The 17,354-nt window shown below is 45.2% G+C and overlaps 1 protein-coding gene across 1 annotated transcript in view; it reads left to right on the top strand.

The window, feature by feature from the left end:
- The window catches only part of SH3RF2 (SH3 domain containing ring finger 2), a 69,794-nt gene extending 56,164 nt beyond the window's left edge, over positions 1–13,630 (top strand). Inside the window, exons 6-10 of the mRNA XM_067567084.1 lie at positions 2,003–2,097; positions 4,520–4,690; positions 8,792–9,024; positions 11,808–12,157; positions 13,292–13,630. Coding sequence (XP_067423185.1) covers positions 2,003–2,097; positions 4,520–4,690; positions 8,792–9,024; positions 11,808–12,157; positions 13,292–13,594 — 1,152 coding nt within the window. The 3' untranslated portion in view covers positions 13,595–13,630. The remainder of the gene's footprint in view (positions 1–2,002; positions 2,098–4,519; positions 4,691–8,791; positions 9,025–11,807; positions 12,158–13,291) is intronic.
- The last annotated feature ends 3,724 nt before the right edge of the window (positions 13,631–17,354 follow it).

Raw genomic sequence — 17,354 nt, forward strand, 5'->3', positions numbered from 1 at the left:
TGTGATAAAGACCTTACCTCTCCTGTGCTTGTTGAATCCCACTTCACTCCTTAGCATATGACAATCTCAGGATTTCTCATCTTGGCAGGATAGGGGGATGGAAACAAAGGGAAGAATCAGACATACTTTTCAACACCATAAACTGGAATGAGCCTAACGCTGTTCAGGACTTGTGCTAAGAAAAATCTCTCTCTGCTCTCAAAAGGAGGCGAGTCAGAGGAGCTGGGAAAAGAGGCAAACAAATCATGTTACTTTTAAATGATAACCTTTCTGGCTAAAGGGCTTGTATCTCTTTAACGCATAACTTTTTTCTGCAAGGGGAATTGCGGGGATGAGACAGTAACCCATTTATAACAAAACACAGGGCTAACCTTGGAGATGAAGGCTGGTCCAAGGGTTAGGGCACTAGCCCTAGATATGAGAAATCCGTCTCTGACACAGGCCTCCTGCATGTCTGGAGGCAAGTTACTAAGGACATGTCAGCATTGCAATTGGGGGTGTAATTGCAGTCCCTGTAGATGTACCCATGCTATCTTTAATGTAGCTAAGTAGCAACAGCAGTGAAGAAGCAGTGGCATGGGCAGTGGCATGAAATGCTTTTGGATCCCTTGGGATGATATGCACCCTATAAATATCAAATAGTATTTATTAATTTATTATTATTATTATTATTATTGCAGCAAGCTCTGTGATGCAAGGACTGTCTTCTTACACGTGTATTATACTGTGTCAAACACTTGTTTGGAGTTTAATGAATGAAATTAGAATTATACAGTCCCACTCACCTGACAGAGCTGACATTCTCCCCTGGTTATCACACATACACTGTGATTTTAAATTATATTTTGCCAAACCCTACCAGCTCCTCTTCTCTGCCTAGAATGGATATCAGTCCCAACAAATAAATCAAAGACTCGCCCTGTTTTAGGAATAATCAAAAAAGAAAGAGAAAAAATATTTTAAAAAACAAGAGGAATGAACTCTGCCACACTGGAGCGGAGCTCATATTTATATGATCAGCAGTGATTACAGATTTAGGGGATTTGAGGCTCAGACATAACATTTGAAAGTCATGGCTGTTAGATGACGTTTATCCTGTTTAATCAGTGTTCTGAAAATGTCCACAAACACAAGATTAGCCCTCCTAATAAGCCTGTAGCTTGGCACCTTGCCAGCAACAGGAAAGTATCTAACTGGCCATTTTTCTGTACCCTGCAGCGATGGCACTAAGGGCAGGACTAGCTCCACTCATAAATTGGAGAACTGAATCAAAAATGAATGCCAAATCTAGGCAAAATCCTATTATTCCTCTGTTTTAAAGTATGTGGGACTGACTATCCTCTGACTTACACCAATGTAAATGAGGAATAGTTCCCCCGACATCAGTGGAGTAACATAGCTGTAAAACCACTGTAAGTCAGGGGAAAATCAGGCCTTGTATGAGTGCGAGTGCTGTAAGTGCTAGTGAAAGATGTCAGGCTGAGAAGCTCACAAATTAGATACCCCTCTTTACTCACAGAACGGGGATAGCATGGGCAGAGACAGTGCAAGCTTCCTCCCATCAGCATTGATGTAGAAGGACGACCTTGAGAGATGAATAAGTTTCCATGACCCATACAGCCTTTGGACATCCCTTCCGTGATTGCCAAGTCTGCCAGTGGCGTCTGTTGTGTTGTAGACAAGGGGTTTGGAATGGAGATAACCTGTCCACTAGGAAATGAATTGAGACAACAGTCACCTGAAAAGATGGTAGCAATCACTAGTGAACTGGGCTGGCATTCCATCTGTCCCCACCCCTACACAAACCATTCTGTCATATTTAAGGCCATCAGGGTAATAAAGCAGCAGAACAATTTTGTTGATCAGAGTATGTTTCCTTGCTTTGATGGCACGTCCTCAGGGGGTCGTTTCACACGCTTCAGAGTGGGGTTCCAACAACTGAGGGAGCCTAAACTCAAGGTCATTTTATTCTACTTACTTCATTTACATTTTTTCATTGTAGGTCAGTGCTTCTTATTATACTGCACCAGGATCCCTGGGGCACTCGACAGCCATCGTCACCCTTCCCCATCTTCAGCAACACATATCAGCTAATATGTACGTATGAGGATTGAAACTTGGTCACTTTTTTTCAGCGGGGGAAGCGGGAGCTTGACCTATGAAAACCCATCTCAGATATGTGGCGTCTAATTTACCATGGGACTTCTGGGGGTTTATCCAGCCAAGGCAGGATGAACACTAAGAGTTTTCCTGAGGTCACAAAGCAATGAGGAGCTAAGCTCGGATCAGAAATTGTGATTCTTTGGATTCCTAGTTCTTTCTCATGCGGTCTAACCATGAGATCAGCAAGCCCTGTTAGAACTCTTCAACTCACAGCCCTACTCGTGGGGAAGTGAAGGGGCAGAAAGCAGTAAAAATCAGGTAGAATATGGGCAGCACATGAGGGCTTTTCATAGATTCTGACTGCTTTTTCTCACTTTAAATTAGTATGATCATCGTATTTCAGTTACTACAATCCTAACACTGTGCTTTTTTGTACCTTCCTGACTGTTTATCTTTTTCCACTGCCTCTTTAATTCCTGATGTGCTTCTACATTTTCAAGTGAAATTCTTTAAAAGTAGACTGAAATGCTCTTTAAACTTAACTTGTTAATTATTTTAATTATTAAGAAAGTGTTTAAAAGTTCATTGATTTTTAAAACAAACCATTCAAACAAAAATACATATAGAGTTAAAATGTGCAAATAATACTTTGCAGGGTTTTGTTTGTTTGTCTCCTGGACAAGAATCAGCAACCTAGCTCACATAATAAGCAACCATACACTAACAAACCATTATGAGTGCAGTGTACTGCTCATGAGCACTTCTAAAATGAAAATCTAGATCCTGATCCTGCAAAAATAAACACATATTAGTAAAGTGTCTAACCTTGTATTATACCTATGCATATTCACCAACTGTATTCATGCATAAAGATACATAGATAGGCCCTGATCCTTCAATGATTTAAACACATGACTTATTTTAGATCCATGAGTAATCCTATTGACCTGAAACAGGAGTATTCAAGGGGTTGAAATTAAGCATATGTGGAAGACTTTGCAGAATTAGGGCCACACTTAAGTGTTGTTGGATTGGGTCCCTAATTTGTACAGCTCATTGCTCAGGTACTACAGTAAAAAACTCGCATGAATGCAAGATACCATCTAAGAGTAGTGCTACAATTAAAAAAACAAACCTCTGTGGAGTTAGAGCAGGTCTGAATTTAGCCCCATCTGCACAAGTAATAGAGGGCAAAATCATCTTACAAGGAAAGGCATTTCAATTTCAAACTTCCAAATGGTTGTTGTGAACAACAGCGAGAGAACAATCACATTTAAAAACCAGCAAAAAGACCTTGCCAGTCTCCTTTTTTTTTTTAATAACACTTGATTTTGAGGGAATGATAGATGCTGTAGTATCTGCTATTCAGATTAATATTAGAGAACGGACCACATACCACTTGGGGGAAAAAAAACCAATGCAATTAAATAAAATGTGTCTCCTTGGAGACAGATAAAAGTTCTTTTAAAAAAAAATGCAGGTCCCTGGGAAAAGGGTAAAATTGAAAAACAGGTGGAGGAGATTTTTGATGTTTTGTTTTCCTTATTTTTTGCCATTATGTCTCATGAGACCCTCCTACTTAGAACAAGCAATCTCATTACACAATTGGAATCAGTGGGTTTTTTTAAAAAAAACACAGATCTCTAAGCAGGTTTGCTAAGCAGGAGAGAGAGGATGCAGGGAGTCCCCAAACACTTGTACAGGAGACAGACATAACTTTGCAGAAGACGCTGGGGAAAGCAAAGTAGATGGGGGTGTCTGGCTAATGCTTTTTATGGAGCTCACAGTCCCTTTGGATGTGTCTGAATGCGATTAGAACCCCACCCTGTTCAGCACCAACAGATGCTGGCAGGAACATCAGGTGAGCAAGTCCTACTGCTGACCATGTACTGATCCCAGTGTGTCTTTCAAAGATATAATGCGTCCTTGACACAGTCTTTTGGGTGATGCACCTCACCTGCTCTCTAGTGCTGCTCTGCTATGGAGGAGGCATAACTCAGTCCCTAATCAGTGACATATTCACTGTGTGAGAACAAAAACAGCTCCCTCCCTCCCAGAACTTGCTCGGCCCCTTTGGTTGGACTGACAGGTCTGGGTCAAAAAAAGTTTACAAAGCCTAGTTCATTCTTCATTCCTGGTGGCTTTTCTTTTATTCATACCCCCCCTGGCCTTAAGATGTAAGCAGTTTCCTCCCTGCAAAACCTTCCACATTCATGACAGCACCCAGATATATGATGTGAGTGCCATCTGAAGAGGCTTCAGGCAATAACCTCTGCTCACACAGAACCAACAGCATCAGCTCCCAGAACAATTAGAAACAGGGTTGTCATGTCATGTCTTATCTGTCTGGCATGGAAGAGAGGCTACTTCTCCATAGCGCAGGTTTGCTCTTCTCTAATTTCCTGTGTATCACCAGGTGCGTCGCTCTGCACTCCTACACTGCTCATGGACCAGAGGAGCTGGATTTGCAGAAGGGAGAAGGTGTTCGTGTTTTCGGGAAGTACCACGAAGGCTGGCTCAGGGGGATGTCGTTGGTCACAGGAAGAGTAGGGATCTTTCCCAGCAACTATGTCATCCCCCTTTTCAGGTCTGACTTCCTTACGTAAAAATAACCTGTTTATAAAGGGGGTGGTACAAAGGGTGATCTGACATCTGCTCATCATGGTAGGGATATAATGCAAGAAGCCCATTGCCTGGCTCCAGGGCACTGAAATGTTCTTATGAATACTGATCATGGCCGTCAATACCGTGGGTGTATGGAATGATGACCTGCCGCCACCCCTCCGGAATAACAGGAGCTCATTTCACATTATCCCCTTCTGTACTGGGCCATTGGTCACATGCACTATCTGGGCTTTCACTTCCCTCTGAAGATCAGGTACTGGCCACCACCAGCCGTAAGACATCCAGTTGGATATCCAGTTCTCATAGCAGTAGCTGTATGGTCCAGATCAGAGGGACAGATGAGCGACATCCTCTCTTTGGAATCTGAAATTTCAACCATGTAGTGTAATCAGCAGCCCTTTTCAATACAGCTTCGTCGACGCCAGGGTTTAAGGAAACCCTGTTTAGTAACATGAGACAACAACCTACTTAATTATTTTGGGAGCTAAAGAGCCATCAAGAAACACAGGGTCTGTCCGTGCCCTGTGGCCTATTTGTTTCAAGATCCTGTTGGAATCAAAGTACTGACTTCAGAGCAGCTGTTTACTCCAAACATTGGAAGGTGTTGACCTCGCAATATAAATATGCATTAGCAATCCACAGAAGGTAATAATTAGAGGCTTACAATTTGGAGGACACAACATGGATGCACTCTTAGTCCCTCGGAGATGCATGGGGAAATGGAAAGGGACAAATTAGAAAGACGATTACGTCATTTCCCCAAATAGATAGCACCCTCCCTAAACAGGGACAAGTCAGTACCTAGGCAACGTCTGTCAGGAACATCCTGGCTTTTTATTTAAACAGAGATTCCACTGCTGAAAAACTCATTGTGGATTGCTACAGCTTCTTTTCTCTCTTACAAGCAAAGTAGCGATGACATTAGAGTAAAACGGGAGAGCGACATGCAGAGATGAATGACTGAGGACCTGTAGGGATAATTTCCAAACCTACCCACTTTCCTTTCATATGTGATCACTTCAAAGCAGAACAGCCCTTTCTTACAGATGCAACAGCCGTGTCGCTCAACGTCCTTTAAGGGTGTGAATGCCAAGGTGGGAGCGGAATTGTTTGGGCTGATTCAAAGAATAGAGAGATGAAATAATGCACCTGAAAATGCAGCTTGAGTATCAGAGATGGGAAGGATTGCTAGCGGGGAGTCTATGCATTTGCAGAATAGTTTGCCAAAGGGAATAGTACCACCCTTTGGTTATTCAAAACTGGACTGGAGAAAGCTCTGGAGCATGTACCTGCAGACATAAAATGCAGGTAAATAAGCACTTCCCAGGGAGGTGTAGTGAGGATAAATACATGAAAGATTGCAAGGTGCTCGGTACTATGGTGATAGGTGCCATACAAATCCAATCGATGGATAGATAGTGATAGATATCACCTCGAGGTGTGGTTCACAGCATTGGGCGTGGTGAGCACTTAGCAAGGAGACTGTCACAGGTACGGGGTGCCCCACAACCGCGCTAGGAGTAGCTCCCCAAACAAAAATCAAAGTTCTCCCCATCTCCAGGGCAGAAATGGGCCCAGTGAGACAGCTCATTCTTTCTGGAGCATGAGCAGATAACACAGGGCCTGATTTTCCGTTGCCCTGCACTGTGCAGTCACTCACCCTTCAGCAAACTGGATGTAAAAAACTCCCATCCTGATCTAGGAGCATTTTATGCTGGTGTAAACATCCATGCCTGGTGCAGGGCAATGGGGCATGAGATCCTCTGTCCTCTAGACTTCCCGCCCCCGCCCCATTGCCCCTACTCTTCAGATATGTCAACTGGGCCTGGATGCTTCACAAACCCTAGTAGCATCTGCTTCCCAGCTGTTTAAACCCTTCATGCCTGGTTCAAAAATGCTGCACACCTGACAGGGAAATGAGGTCTGGGGCCTTAATCCTAGCAAGGCAGCCATTCACCCAACTGCCCTGGATTTCGCAGCTCCTAAAGGATAGTATGTCGTAGCTCAGAAACCTTGCCCTGCCCTAAGTACCTCCCCACTGACTGCTGGATGAAGGATGGTCAGACCAGCTCCAGGTGTGTGCTCTCTTGTTGCCCTCTAGTGGCAGAGCAGAGATATGCCAGAATTCTGAGACACTGACAGGAGCTTCTCCTCCTGCTCCAGATGCCTGTGTTCTGTGCTAATTTACGGCCATGAAGTCCTGTTCAGCTAGTCTGCCACAGAGGCTGCAAAGTCCTGGAAAGCCACAGCCACATTACACACTCCAGGGTGGTGTACTGGGGATTTGCTGGTGGCTCTCTGCCCTGTGAGTCACTCTTGAACCAGTCTGCCAGGTTGGTGCGCAGGGGTGCTGCCTTTTGGATGAAGGAGCGATCAGTCACCCAGCAATGAGAATGTGCCTCAGTTTAGACTATGTGAAAACTTAACAAGGAGCTCAGGCTTTGACCCACTGAAATAGGCTAATGGTGGCCTAAATACCTCCACATCATCTCCGACACTGACAGATACACTTTGGCTCCTTTCTCTTTTCCTGCTTGTATTTCACTGTGTTAAATTTCTCAATTCAGACTCAAGATGCTGCTGCTGCTTTGGTCCCAACATTATCCCGCCAAACATCCTCCCTGATTTAAAGGGAGCCAGTGATTATTCTTTGTCTCTCTGGCTCATTTCTCTGTGATATAGCCTCTGATAACACCCGGGCCCCACCTCACCGATAAACAGAGCAAACAAACAATCTAATACAAAGCCCAGCTCCCCTAAAGTAGCCTCAGCCATAAGCACCAATTTTGGAGCTGCTATTCTGTATCCTCCTTTGGACATTGCTTCATAATAAATTGATGCAGCAGTTATTTTGATGAATCACCAACTCCATTATTAAACCATAAATCATTCCTCCACCCCCCACGAAAGCCCTGGGAAGGTAAAAAGAAGAGTCAGAAGAAGCTGTTTTTCCCCTTTTTTCAGAGGAGTTAGCAGGAAGAGCCTTTACCCTGGCCCACTTTCCCACTGAATTAGGAGGATTATTTAAGCATCGTGCTGATGTGGGAGATTGATGGCCTTCAGGGCAATTTAACAAATGTAGGTGAAAAAGCCAACACGCCCTCTCCAAGGAAAGCTGCTCGCAGTGGGTCCTGAATAGCAGCTAGGCAACTGGAATCAGAAGGGCAAGGAGTGCAAAAGCTGCCATGGGCTTTTCCTTAAGGATTATTGCTTTCCCTTGGTGCTTTCTGGTGAGAGATGTAGCGAGAGCCAAAGATGTGATGTCTGCAAGCCAAAGGGCTCGCTCGCCCAACTCATTCAATTCAGGATAAAGGGTAGGACACGAGGCTAATGAACAAACCCAGCATGTTTTTGCTGCCTAGAATTTTTACCGTAACACTGAAATGGAAATGATCCCATTTCCCTTTGGAGAGGAGCAGATTGGACTAGAACATGGGGCAAGGTTAAATCACCAAACTGAAGCTAGCTAACTACAGCACAATAGCTTCCCTTTCCTACCTCCACAAGCTGAGTGCAAACCTAATTATGAGTATTTACATGACATCTGACAGCATGGCATCTGCAAGACTTTGATTGCTTCTGTGCTGCCTAACACATTAGTAAGTGGGACAAATGGTACAGCTCCACATGATACCTGGCCTTTCCCCTGCTGGCATTATGGTAGAACACTGGCACCTAAATGCCCCATTCGTTTTGGAACACCATGGGAACTGTTGCAAAGAATTCTGGGTCATGTCTGAGACGGTCCAGTTACAAAGTGGGTATGCGGGAATGGAGGGAGCAAAAGGGCTGAGAACACTTGCTGTCATGGAAGCAGAAAATTTAACTGCATGGATTCCTGAAGGGTTTTTTTCAGCACCATGAACTCTGATCATGGGGTTAAAAATTCTGATCTGGATCCAGTTTTGCAAATAGCCCTTTTCTTTATAATGGGCTGACCCATAAAAACCCTGGAAGTCTATGGGACTGAAGATTTGGATTTGAATTGTGCTTCCCTGTAGCTATATTTAATTAACTCTCTTTCTACTCCCCCCCCTTCCCTTTTTTCTATCTATACAAGCAGGAAGTCGTCCAATTTCCCTGACTCCAGGATGCCTTCCCTGTATGCCACGTGGACGTTATCCACTGCCTCACTCTCTTCCCAGGGGAGCATCTCAGAGAATGCCCCAAGGCAAAGCAGGCCTTTGAAATCGGTCTTCATGCCCACAGCGCTGTCCTCCCCACTGAGAAACATAGCTGTGCCGGCCACCTCTGGCCAAACATCACTGAGGCGAGGACGTGGCAGCATTAGGAAGAGTAAGTTGTGGTGGGAGGGTGCCTGGGAGGGAGAAGCCAGGCCTGTGAATGTGTTTCCAGATGGGCAAATTGTTCTGGGAGCCTTTAATTAACACGCTAAGACTCAGGAATGTGGTAATAATGGGAATAAATAACATGCTAGAACGAGCAGCTTTATAGAATGCATCCAGCTGGAATGGAAGCCTCTGGGGGCAATGTCTACACAACAAGCGCGACAGTGGCATAAGTATGGTGCTATTGCTATGCTGCTGTAACCCTACAGTGTAGACACAACCTACAGTGATGGAAGGAGTTCTTCCCTTTGCTGTAGGAATTCCACCTCCTTGAGTGATGGTAGCTTAGGTCAGCGGAAGCATTCTTCTGTCGACTAGGGGCTGGATCAGCAGAGCTCCAGCAGTCAGGGGTGTGGATATTTCACATGCCTGAGTGCCATAGTTATATCAACCTAACCTTTAAGTGTAGGCCAGGCCTCAGTCTTGTGTCAAACCTACAGGTGGATGGATTGCAAGGGAGTTCTGACAGGAGAGATGCTTTAACAGTCAAACACGGCCTAGTTAAAGCGTATAGATTGACTAGAACCGCACCGTCATTTCCCACTCTTCGTCCTTCCTTATTAAATTAACTGACCTCTGCTTAAAGTGAGAGGAGGTGGGGTTTGCAAGAGCCTTTAAAAACTGAGGTCCTGGGGCTGGAGTCATGGGCGTTACAGAGGGATGCATTTGGTTCCTCCAGAATTTAAAACTTTGATATTTCAAAGAGTTTCAACGTGGCCTCTGATTTTGTACCTCCACAGAATTACAGGTGAAATTTTGTGAGCAAATGTAACTGTGGGTGCATTTGACAGCACTTTGACATCTCGCTACTGGATTTTTGGGTGTAAACAGGGGGTTAGATGTCACTTTGAGTCAGAGTATATGTTTGACTCGCCTCCTTGACCCTAACCTTCCCTTGCTGCTCACTATGTTGGTTGACTGCTCCCCTCTAGTCCAGAAGTGGCTGAATTTCAACAGCGCTCTGGGCGTACTGAGACTTTTTCGAGATGAAGGTGCTGTATAACTGTAAGACTTATTTATTGGCATAACTGTAACTTTCATAATGGTAATAGCTGAGCACCTCAGATATCAACAAATCAGGCCTCGCAGAAGCCCGCATGAGATAGGGAATTTTAAAAATGGGTAAACAAGCACAGAGCAAATAAGGTCATAGTGAAAGTCTATAGCAGGGCTAGCAATCAAAGCCAGCGCTCCTGTCCTTAGTCTTGCCTTAACCATAAGATCGTCCTTTCTTCCAGCTCCTGCTTTTCCAAATTCCCAGGTTGACACACAAAAGGACCTTTGGCAGCGCTCAGCTTGTGGCATTCCTTCCTTGAGGTTGGCAAGGTTTATATCAGATGGCACAGATTGCCATGGAATAAATCTCCAGCCACATTTGAGTAACTAAGCAATGTATTTTTCAGTGGTTTCAGCCTGAGCTGCTACTTCTTGAGATATGTAGTGTCACAGGCAGGGGGTGAAGTCCATTTGCAAAGGACACAGTCAATGTTTTTAGGCTCAAAATTGGATTTATCTTAACCATTGTTTGCCCTTAAAGGGCTCATTCCCCCACTGTGGTTCTGTTTAAAATCAATCTTTCAAGCAGCAGGAAATTGCAAAAAGAATAAAGCGCGTGTCACCTGTGAAGTAAACATTCAAATGGCATAGGCTGCACTGTGCAAACCACGAACATCGCACAGCTGACAACCCTGCTAGTGAGGGCTCAGTTACAGGGGTCATTCTGTGAAGTCAGTAGTAGTTTAGAGCACACGACACCTCACCAGAGGTCTTTAGCACCTAGCAGGATCAGATCTAGGTTAGGGGTCTACCCACTATTTCAGTTTATCTAGGGGGGCACTAGAATTTTGTGGCGAATTAGTGCGTGACCTGTCATTGCCTCTACTGTTGGTGCAAGAGTCCAACGTGGAAATTCAATATTGTTATGCTGTGATAACATGGCTCTATGCTGGAGATAGTTTTAGAGTCTTTAGTGGTCCTGCAGCATACAGGCAGACCAAGGAAAGTCAAGCCTGTCCTACCCCATTGCCATACAGAAAGCAAAAGAATTAAGGACTTTTTTATTTTTAAATGCCATGGATTGAGTTCACCCTACATAAACTGACAAAGAGGAGGGGAGTGTATCCCAGTGGTTAGAGCAGGGGCCTGAGGACTCAGACTCCTCAGTTCTATTCCTGAGTCCATCACAGACTCATTGCGTTTCCTAGTGCAAGTCACATTGTCTCTGTACCTCATTTTCTTCCATATGGAAAATGATTACAGTAGTACTTACCTAGTACCACACATTATTATTGCCCTGTCATGCTGAGGCCCCAATGAGACTGAGGCCCCGTTGTGCTAGGTGCTGTACAAATACAAAGAAGTGCTGGGAAAATAAATTCATTAAGCTTTGAGATTCTCAGAAAAAAGGCACTATACGCTACCTGTAAAGTCTGTTTAGAGATCCACTGGGGAATTGCAGGGAGCGGAAGAAGTCATTTTTGCTCACCTGTTGTTGTTATATTGTGCCCCCCAACCATGCAAAGGCCCCTGCAGACCTGTAGGAATTCAGTCAGACCCTGCCTCGGACAGAGGACGGTTCTCAGCAGACAACAGGAGGTGGTGGAAGGGGACGGGGGCATGAGAGTTTCTCTCTTTTCTGATTCTTCTTTTTAAATTTGCCTATTGGCTCCTATTTACTTCTTTATTTCAATCTTCATCTCCTATTGACGTCATAATGATCTTGCTCCCCAGATGGATCCCTGCAGAGACCTGTGCAGTCCGGAGCTCTCGCTCAGGTGGTTGGCTCCCTCAGTCGCACTCCAGCTGCCATGGGGCGGCCCCAGCAACTTCAGCTTTACCAGCATGTCTCCGCTCAGCCACACGGCACAGCTGACCCAGGAGCCAGGCCAAACTCCTCCCACGATGCTTCACTGCTGCTTGTGCCCAAGGGCCGTGAAAGCAGATCTCCTTCTGTATGTAGCTCGATGATCCTGGATGCCAAAGAATCCCCAGCAAAAAGTGAGCCAGTTCCAAAGCCACCTCCATCAGCTCCACCCTCCATCCTGGTGAAACCAGACACCTCCCGGAACAGCACCGAAAAGGTAGAGTAAAGCTTAGTCATTGCAAGGAGCGGCACACTGTGAATCTCCAACTCTGGAAAGTCTGGAAAATCTTGCTGGGACTGACATTAGGTTTCAGCTGACTATTCGCCGTGGATCATCTCCCAGGAGGTCCTTCCTTCCCTATCACTGAGTCCGTACTCAGGCAGGACTCCCAAGGTGATTCAGTGGGATTTGTGCCTGAGTAAAGTTCTCAGGATTTCACCCCCCAACAAGTTTATTGCTGTTGGAATGGAACTGGGGCGCAGACACTATGGAGTCTTCTGTCTGCAAAAGCTGCTGCTCACTTATGGCCAAATCCTCACCTCTTTATCCAGACCTTAACTCAGGCAAGAGTCAATGAGTATTTGAATGAGAAATGGGTCAGATGCTCCAGATCTGGCTATTAGAACTCAGGCTTGTCCTGCCTGGGCCCCTCAGACTCCTATCTGGCTCCCTTGGCTTGTGTTATTAATTGCTTCTCTGCTGAACAAGCTGGGTGTTTGTTTCCCCATTGAAGTCTGTAGTAAAAACCCCAAAATGGTTCCATGCTAGGAGTTCCCCAGGTGTGGCACCTGCAGAATAATTTTGTAAAAGCCACACAAGTCCCACAAGTTGAGGCCAGCCCAGAGGTTTCTGGTTAGCACTTTAGCTAGAGATTCATCTTTCCAGAGTCCCAGGTAAAAGAGAGCCAGAGGATCAGGTTCTAAACACACAGATGTATTGCACAGCAGAACAGAGGTCAGCCTATCTTACAGGTCTCTCTACCACTCCACAGCCTCTTTCTACTATATTCTCCTCCACTTTAACTCGTACTGCATACAGTCTGACCTCTCTAGAGTCTCATATTGCCGCCATTGTGTGGTATCCAGTTATTCTGGTGCCCTCTAGACTCTTCTGATGTTTCCCGCTTTGTACAGTACACATTGCAAAGCCTCTAACTGCTCCATTGCTGCACACCATACCAGGTGTGGGGCACTCCAACACGATCTCTGCTGTGTACCTGGTCTGCTGCTGGGCAAGTATCAGCGCTCCATCCCAGCAGCACAATGCCAAGGTCCACCCCAGCAGATCAGAGCAAGGAAGAGACTCATTTGGTTTCTGCCATAGTAACTCCTGGTTCTGTTCACATTTCAGCAAGTGAAAACAGTGAGATTTCAGAACTACAGCCCCCCTCCGTCCAAGAGGCACAGCTCGCAGTCATCGCCAAACCATCCGGGTGGCAAATCGGAGCAGGGAGCAGCCGCAGAGGCAGCCCAGCCAGAAGCGAACACCATGGGCCCTGATGTAGCAGCTCTCTATTCACACCGCGTCAGCTGCAGCCCAGTGCACCACAGGAGGACGCTGCACCCAAAGACATCATCGCTGGATTTTTCTGCCCAGGCAGGGCACTTGACCTTCCCTACCAAAAAGAACTATAGCAGCGTTTCCGAGAACTGAAAGGTTTTTCCATTTAATTGCTTTCCTTTTCAAATGGGGTTTTCTCCTCTGTTCTGTGATAAAAACAAGCATCCCACAGACTTCACACCAACCTGCCACCACCCCGCTTCTCCTTACAAGACCTAGAGGCCCAGTCAGGAACTTACCATATTCCAGCTCAGTGGGAAGCCAGACCTCCTTCAGGCTCTCACAATAGCTGTCAGTAACTGGGGGGCCTCAGAGGAACTGGGATGGGGTCGGCACCTCTCTCCAATTTTATGGTAGAGTCTCATTTTCAATGCATATGACCCACATCCTGCAAGCCACATTTGCATGTCGTGGCAATGCATCAAATTTCATCAGCCCACACTGCCCAATGAGTAGATGCAAGCACCATAGACCAACATGGAATGGGATTGTGGCCCCCCTAAAGCCAGTGTTCTCTGATGTCCTCTGCTATCTTAGAGCCAGCCTTATAGAAGAGTGGAAGAGGGAAGAAGTATGCATATATCAGAAATAGTTAAACGTTTTTGGTCTCCTCTCTGCTACATAAAAGTCCATAGAGATCAAAACTCTGGTTCATTACTTTTCCCAGCTCTACAGGATAAAGAAACCATAAATCAAATTCAGGCAGTTCCTGGATGAATTTTCAAGTTCCCCTTTGATGAGTTTTTGCTTTGGTTTTTTGAGTCTGGGAGTAGAGGTAATTTTGTGGGGAGATAACCTGCCCTAGAATCTGCACTAAGCTGTAGCTGTTTATGACAATCATTTAGTTCTTGCACTCATGTGATTTGGATCTTGCTTCTGCTGGCAGTTGGTTTTTTGTGATTTGTGGACAGTATACGCAGCACCTCCTAGATCCCTGTGATGCAGCTGCAATGCTATTTCCCCTGATTTAAATACTGTTCTTGTAAGCATCCTAAATGGATTTTTTAAAAGTCTGGGTCCATGTTGAGGTTCATGAAACATTTCTCTAAAGAATAGGAAGGAAAGTCACACGTCTCCATGACATATACCCTTCCTATCCCCTACCTTCAGCTGATCTTTCACTCACTCTCTTAGCTAGGCAGCCACAGAAATGATGAGCAGAACTGGAAAGTGTACCAAGGTCTTCGTCTGTGGCTGATGTTTAGCAAACTGGCACAATGGGTTTTCTTGTTTGTTTGACTTTTGTTTCTAGTGCCAATGCAAAGACCATCCATTCCCTTTCCAGCCAGAGCATGGGAGCATTAGATCTCATGACAATGACTGCGGTGCTGGTTCAAAGACCATTGTAAAGTAGCATTCTTGGCTGATTGCACAAAACTAGTCAAATTAACTCAAGAGGTCACTGTAAACTTTCTGGATCATTGGGACAGCTCCAAGAAGGCGGTTTTCTCTTGGAATTATGGAAGGGGAATGGATGGAGCCATCTGTTCATCCACAGCATCTTTTTTTTTTCATTTTCAAATACAGAAATAAAAATACTAGAACATCTAACACATCACAATTATCACTATGCTGCACACCAAGGCCTCTCAAAACTTAACAGTGGCAGAACTCAGATCCTCCCACTTCAAAAGCACAGCCCCTTAACACCTTAAACTATTTGAAAATCTCCTTCAGCTGTTAGCAGTATAAGTTATATGACACATAGTTACACAATTGATTCCAACTGCCCCATTGGGGCTGTATCTTTTTTGCCTAACTGCCACAAAGCCAGAACAGGAATGATATGTGTGTAATCCTACCCCGTCTTCCCCTTCCCAGCCTGCTTAATCTGTATCCGTTACCCCAGCCCAGTGCATCTGCAGAGTCTGGAAGCAGGGGCTCCTGGTACCCAGATGTGTCTGAGAGGTCTGGTCCTTTCATAGCACACTAATTAGGATTCCTAGCTTTAGATTAAAACTGATAGAACCCCTCTGAGACAAAAATTTGGGATTAAACAATAAAATAAACAAAGAAGCAGCCAGAATTTGCCTAAAATTAAACACATAAAATCACCCATGCTAAATACAATTATCGATCTGCAGAATTTTAGGGCAACAGACCACTTTTGGGACAGGAGGATTGCCAGGTGGGATCTGTGGTCCAGCCAGTCCAATATACTGCCTACAACAGTGGCCAGATGCTTCAGAGAATGGAGCAAGAAACCCCACAGTGGGATAATCTGCCTCCCCTAGCCCACCCTCAGAAGGTCTCATCCTAAACCCTATTAGTTAAGATGTGTCTAAGCACTGAAACGTGAGGGTTTCACTCTCTTCCTATCCTTTAGCAATAACTGTCATGTCTCTGTCATTGTACGTAGCAGGGCTACGTGGGAATTCTGCACATCTGTTTGAACAAGGCATGCTTGATCACTCAGCACACTGTGCCCGGGCTAGCAGCTGGCATCTGCTCTCACAAATTTAAAAACACCCTTCAGTGATCAGAGGCTACCAACAGCATAGACAAAAGGCCTGATTCTCCACTGCCTTATATTGTGGGCTGTCATTTCGGGTATATCTGCGCTTGGAGCTGGGGCTGTGATTCTCAGCTCATGGAGACATACGTGCGCTAGCTCTGAAAAAAATAGAGCATAGCCACATTGGCGAGATGGGCTAGCCACCTCAAGTATGTACTTGTCTGCAACAGTGGGCACGTCCTCAGGGACAACTAGCCCTTCCCACCACTCATGGCGCTGTGGCTGCACTCTGTTTTTAACATGCTAGCGCCATCAGAGCTAGCCCGGGTACATTCTTCAAGCTGGGAACTCCCCATTCACGTGCAGACATACCCCAACACTTGTGCAAAGTGAACGTAAAACGCTACCAAATTAGTAGTGATGTACCCTCATTGTGCACAGACATAAATGACAACGCAAGGTGCAAAGGAGTGGAAAATCAAGCTGTTTGATTTTGCTAAAAACTGTCACTCCAAAGACTAATGAACATTTTAGAGAAAATATGTCCTTCGCTTAATATTCATCACCCCTTTTAAAAAACTACACCAAAAAGCACTAGATTTCCCCAAATGCACTCAAAGAGACAGAAAAGCTTAATAGATGTGGCATGCATCAGATCTTTTAGTAGCTTATACCTATGGTTGGGGAGGGTTGCCAGGTCATGCCCTACAGCCAAATGACAATTTACAATGTGCGGATGAAAGGATAGGTTGCTTTCTCTGACCCACTGTGTAATCTGCTGATGGAATAACCAACAGATTTCAACAGCTGATCCCTTCTGAGGCTCATCTAAGGCAGCAATGTCAGAGCATGGAGGTCTGAGGTGCTGAAGAATTAATTATGCAGATGGAGTCACTGGCAAATGCTGCAGGTGTGGAAAACAGTAGAAAGTGGAACCTGGGGTTAAAAATAGAGAGGAGGCTATAGAGGGCTTTTGACTTTTCCACCTCTGGAAAAAGCTAGTTTATCCATTCACATGACAGGCTAGAACCAAGCCTAGTGAGACTGTCTTGATTAGGCCATTTATAGAGCCAGAGGTGCACTTGCTCTGAACTGTATGTGGGCCTATGGGCCTGACAGCAGTGATCTAAAGAATTTCTTAGAGTCACACAACCCTGTGACCTCTTGTTGGCCATTAAGCAGCAAAAGCATCCTCTTTTCAGGCTGCAAGGACTGAGAATGTGAACGCTGCAGCATGTGCCATCCTGGGGAGTTAAGACTTTTACAATATGCAATAGCAGCTATTCTTTGTTCGGTGGAGAGTTAAACTTCCACTTCCTTGTCAACACTGCAGGACTTGGAGCAGTCATTGCAGTTCTCTTCCAATGCAGAAATTTCACTCAGTGCTTCCTCAAGCCC

The sequence above is a fragment of the Emydura macquarii genome, unplaced genomic scaffold (assembly GCF_026122565.2).
Source record: "Emydura macquarii macquarii isolate MOO-44397 ecotype Brisbane River unplaced genomic scaffold, CSIRO-AGI_Emac_v2 contig_2768, whole genome shotgun sequence".
NCBI lineage: Eukaryota > Metazoa > Chordata > Testudines > Chelidae > Emydura > Emydura macquarii.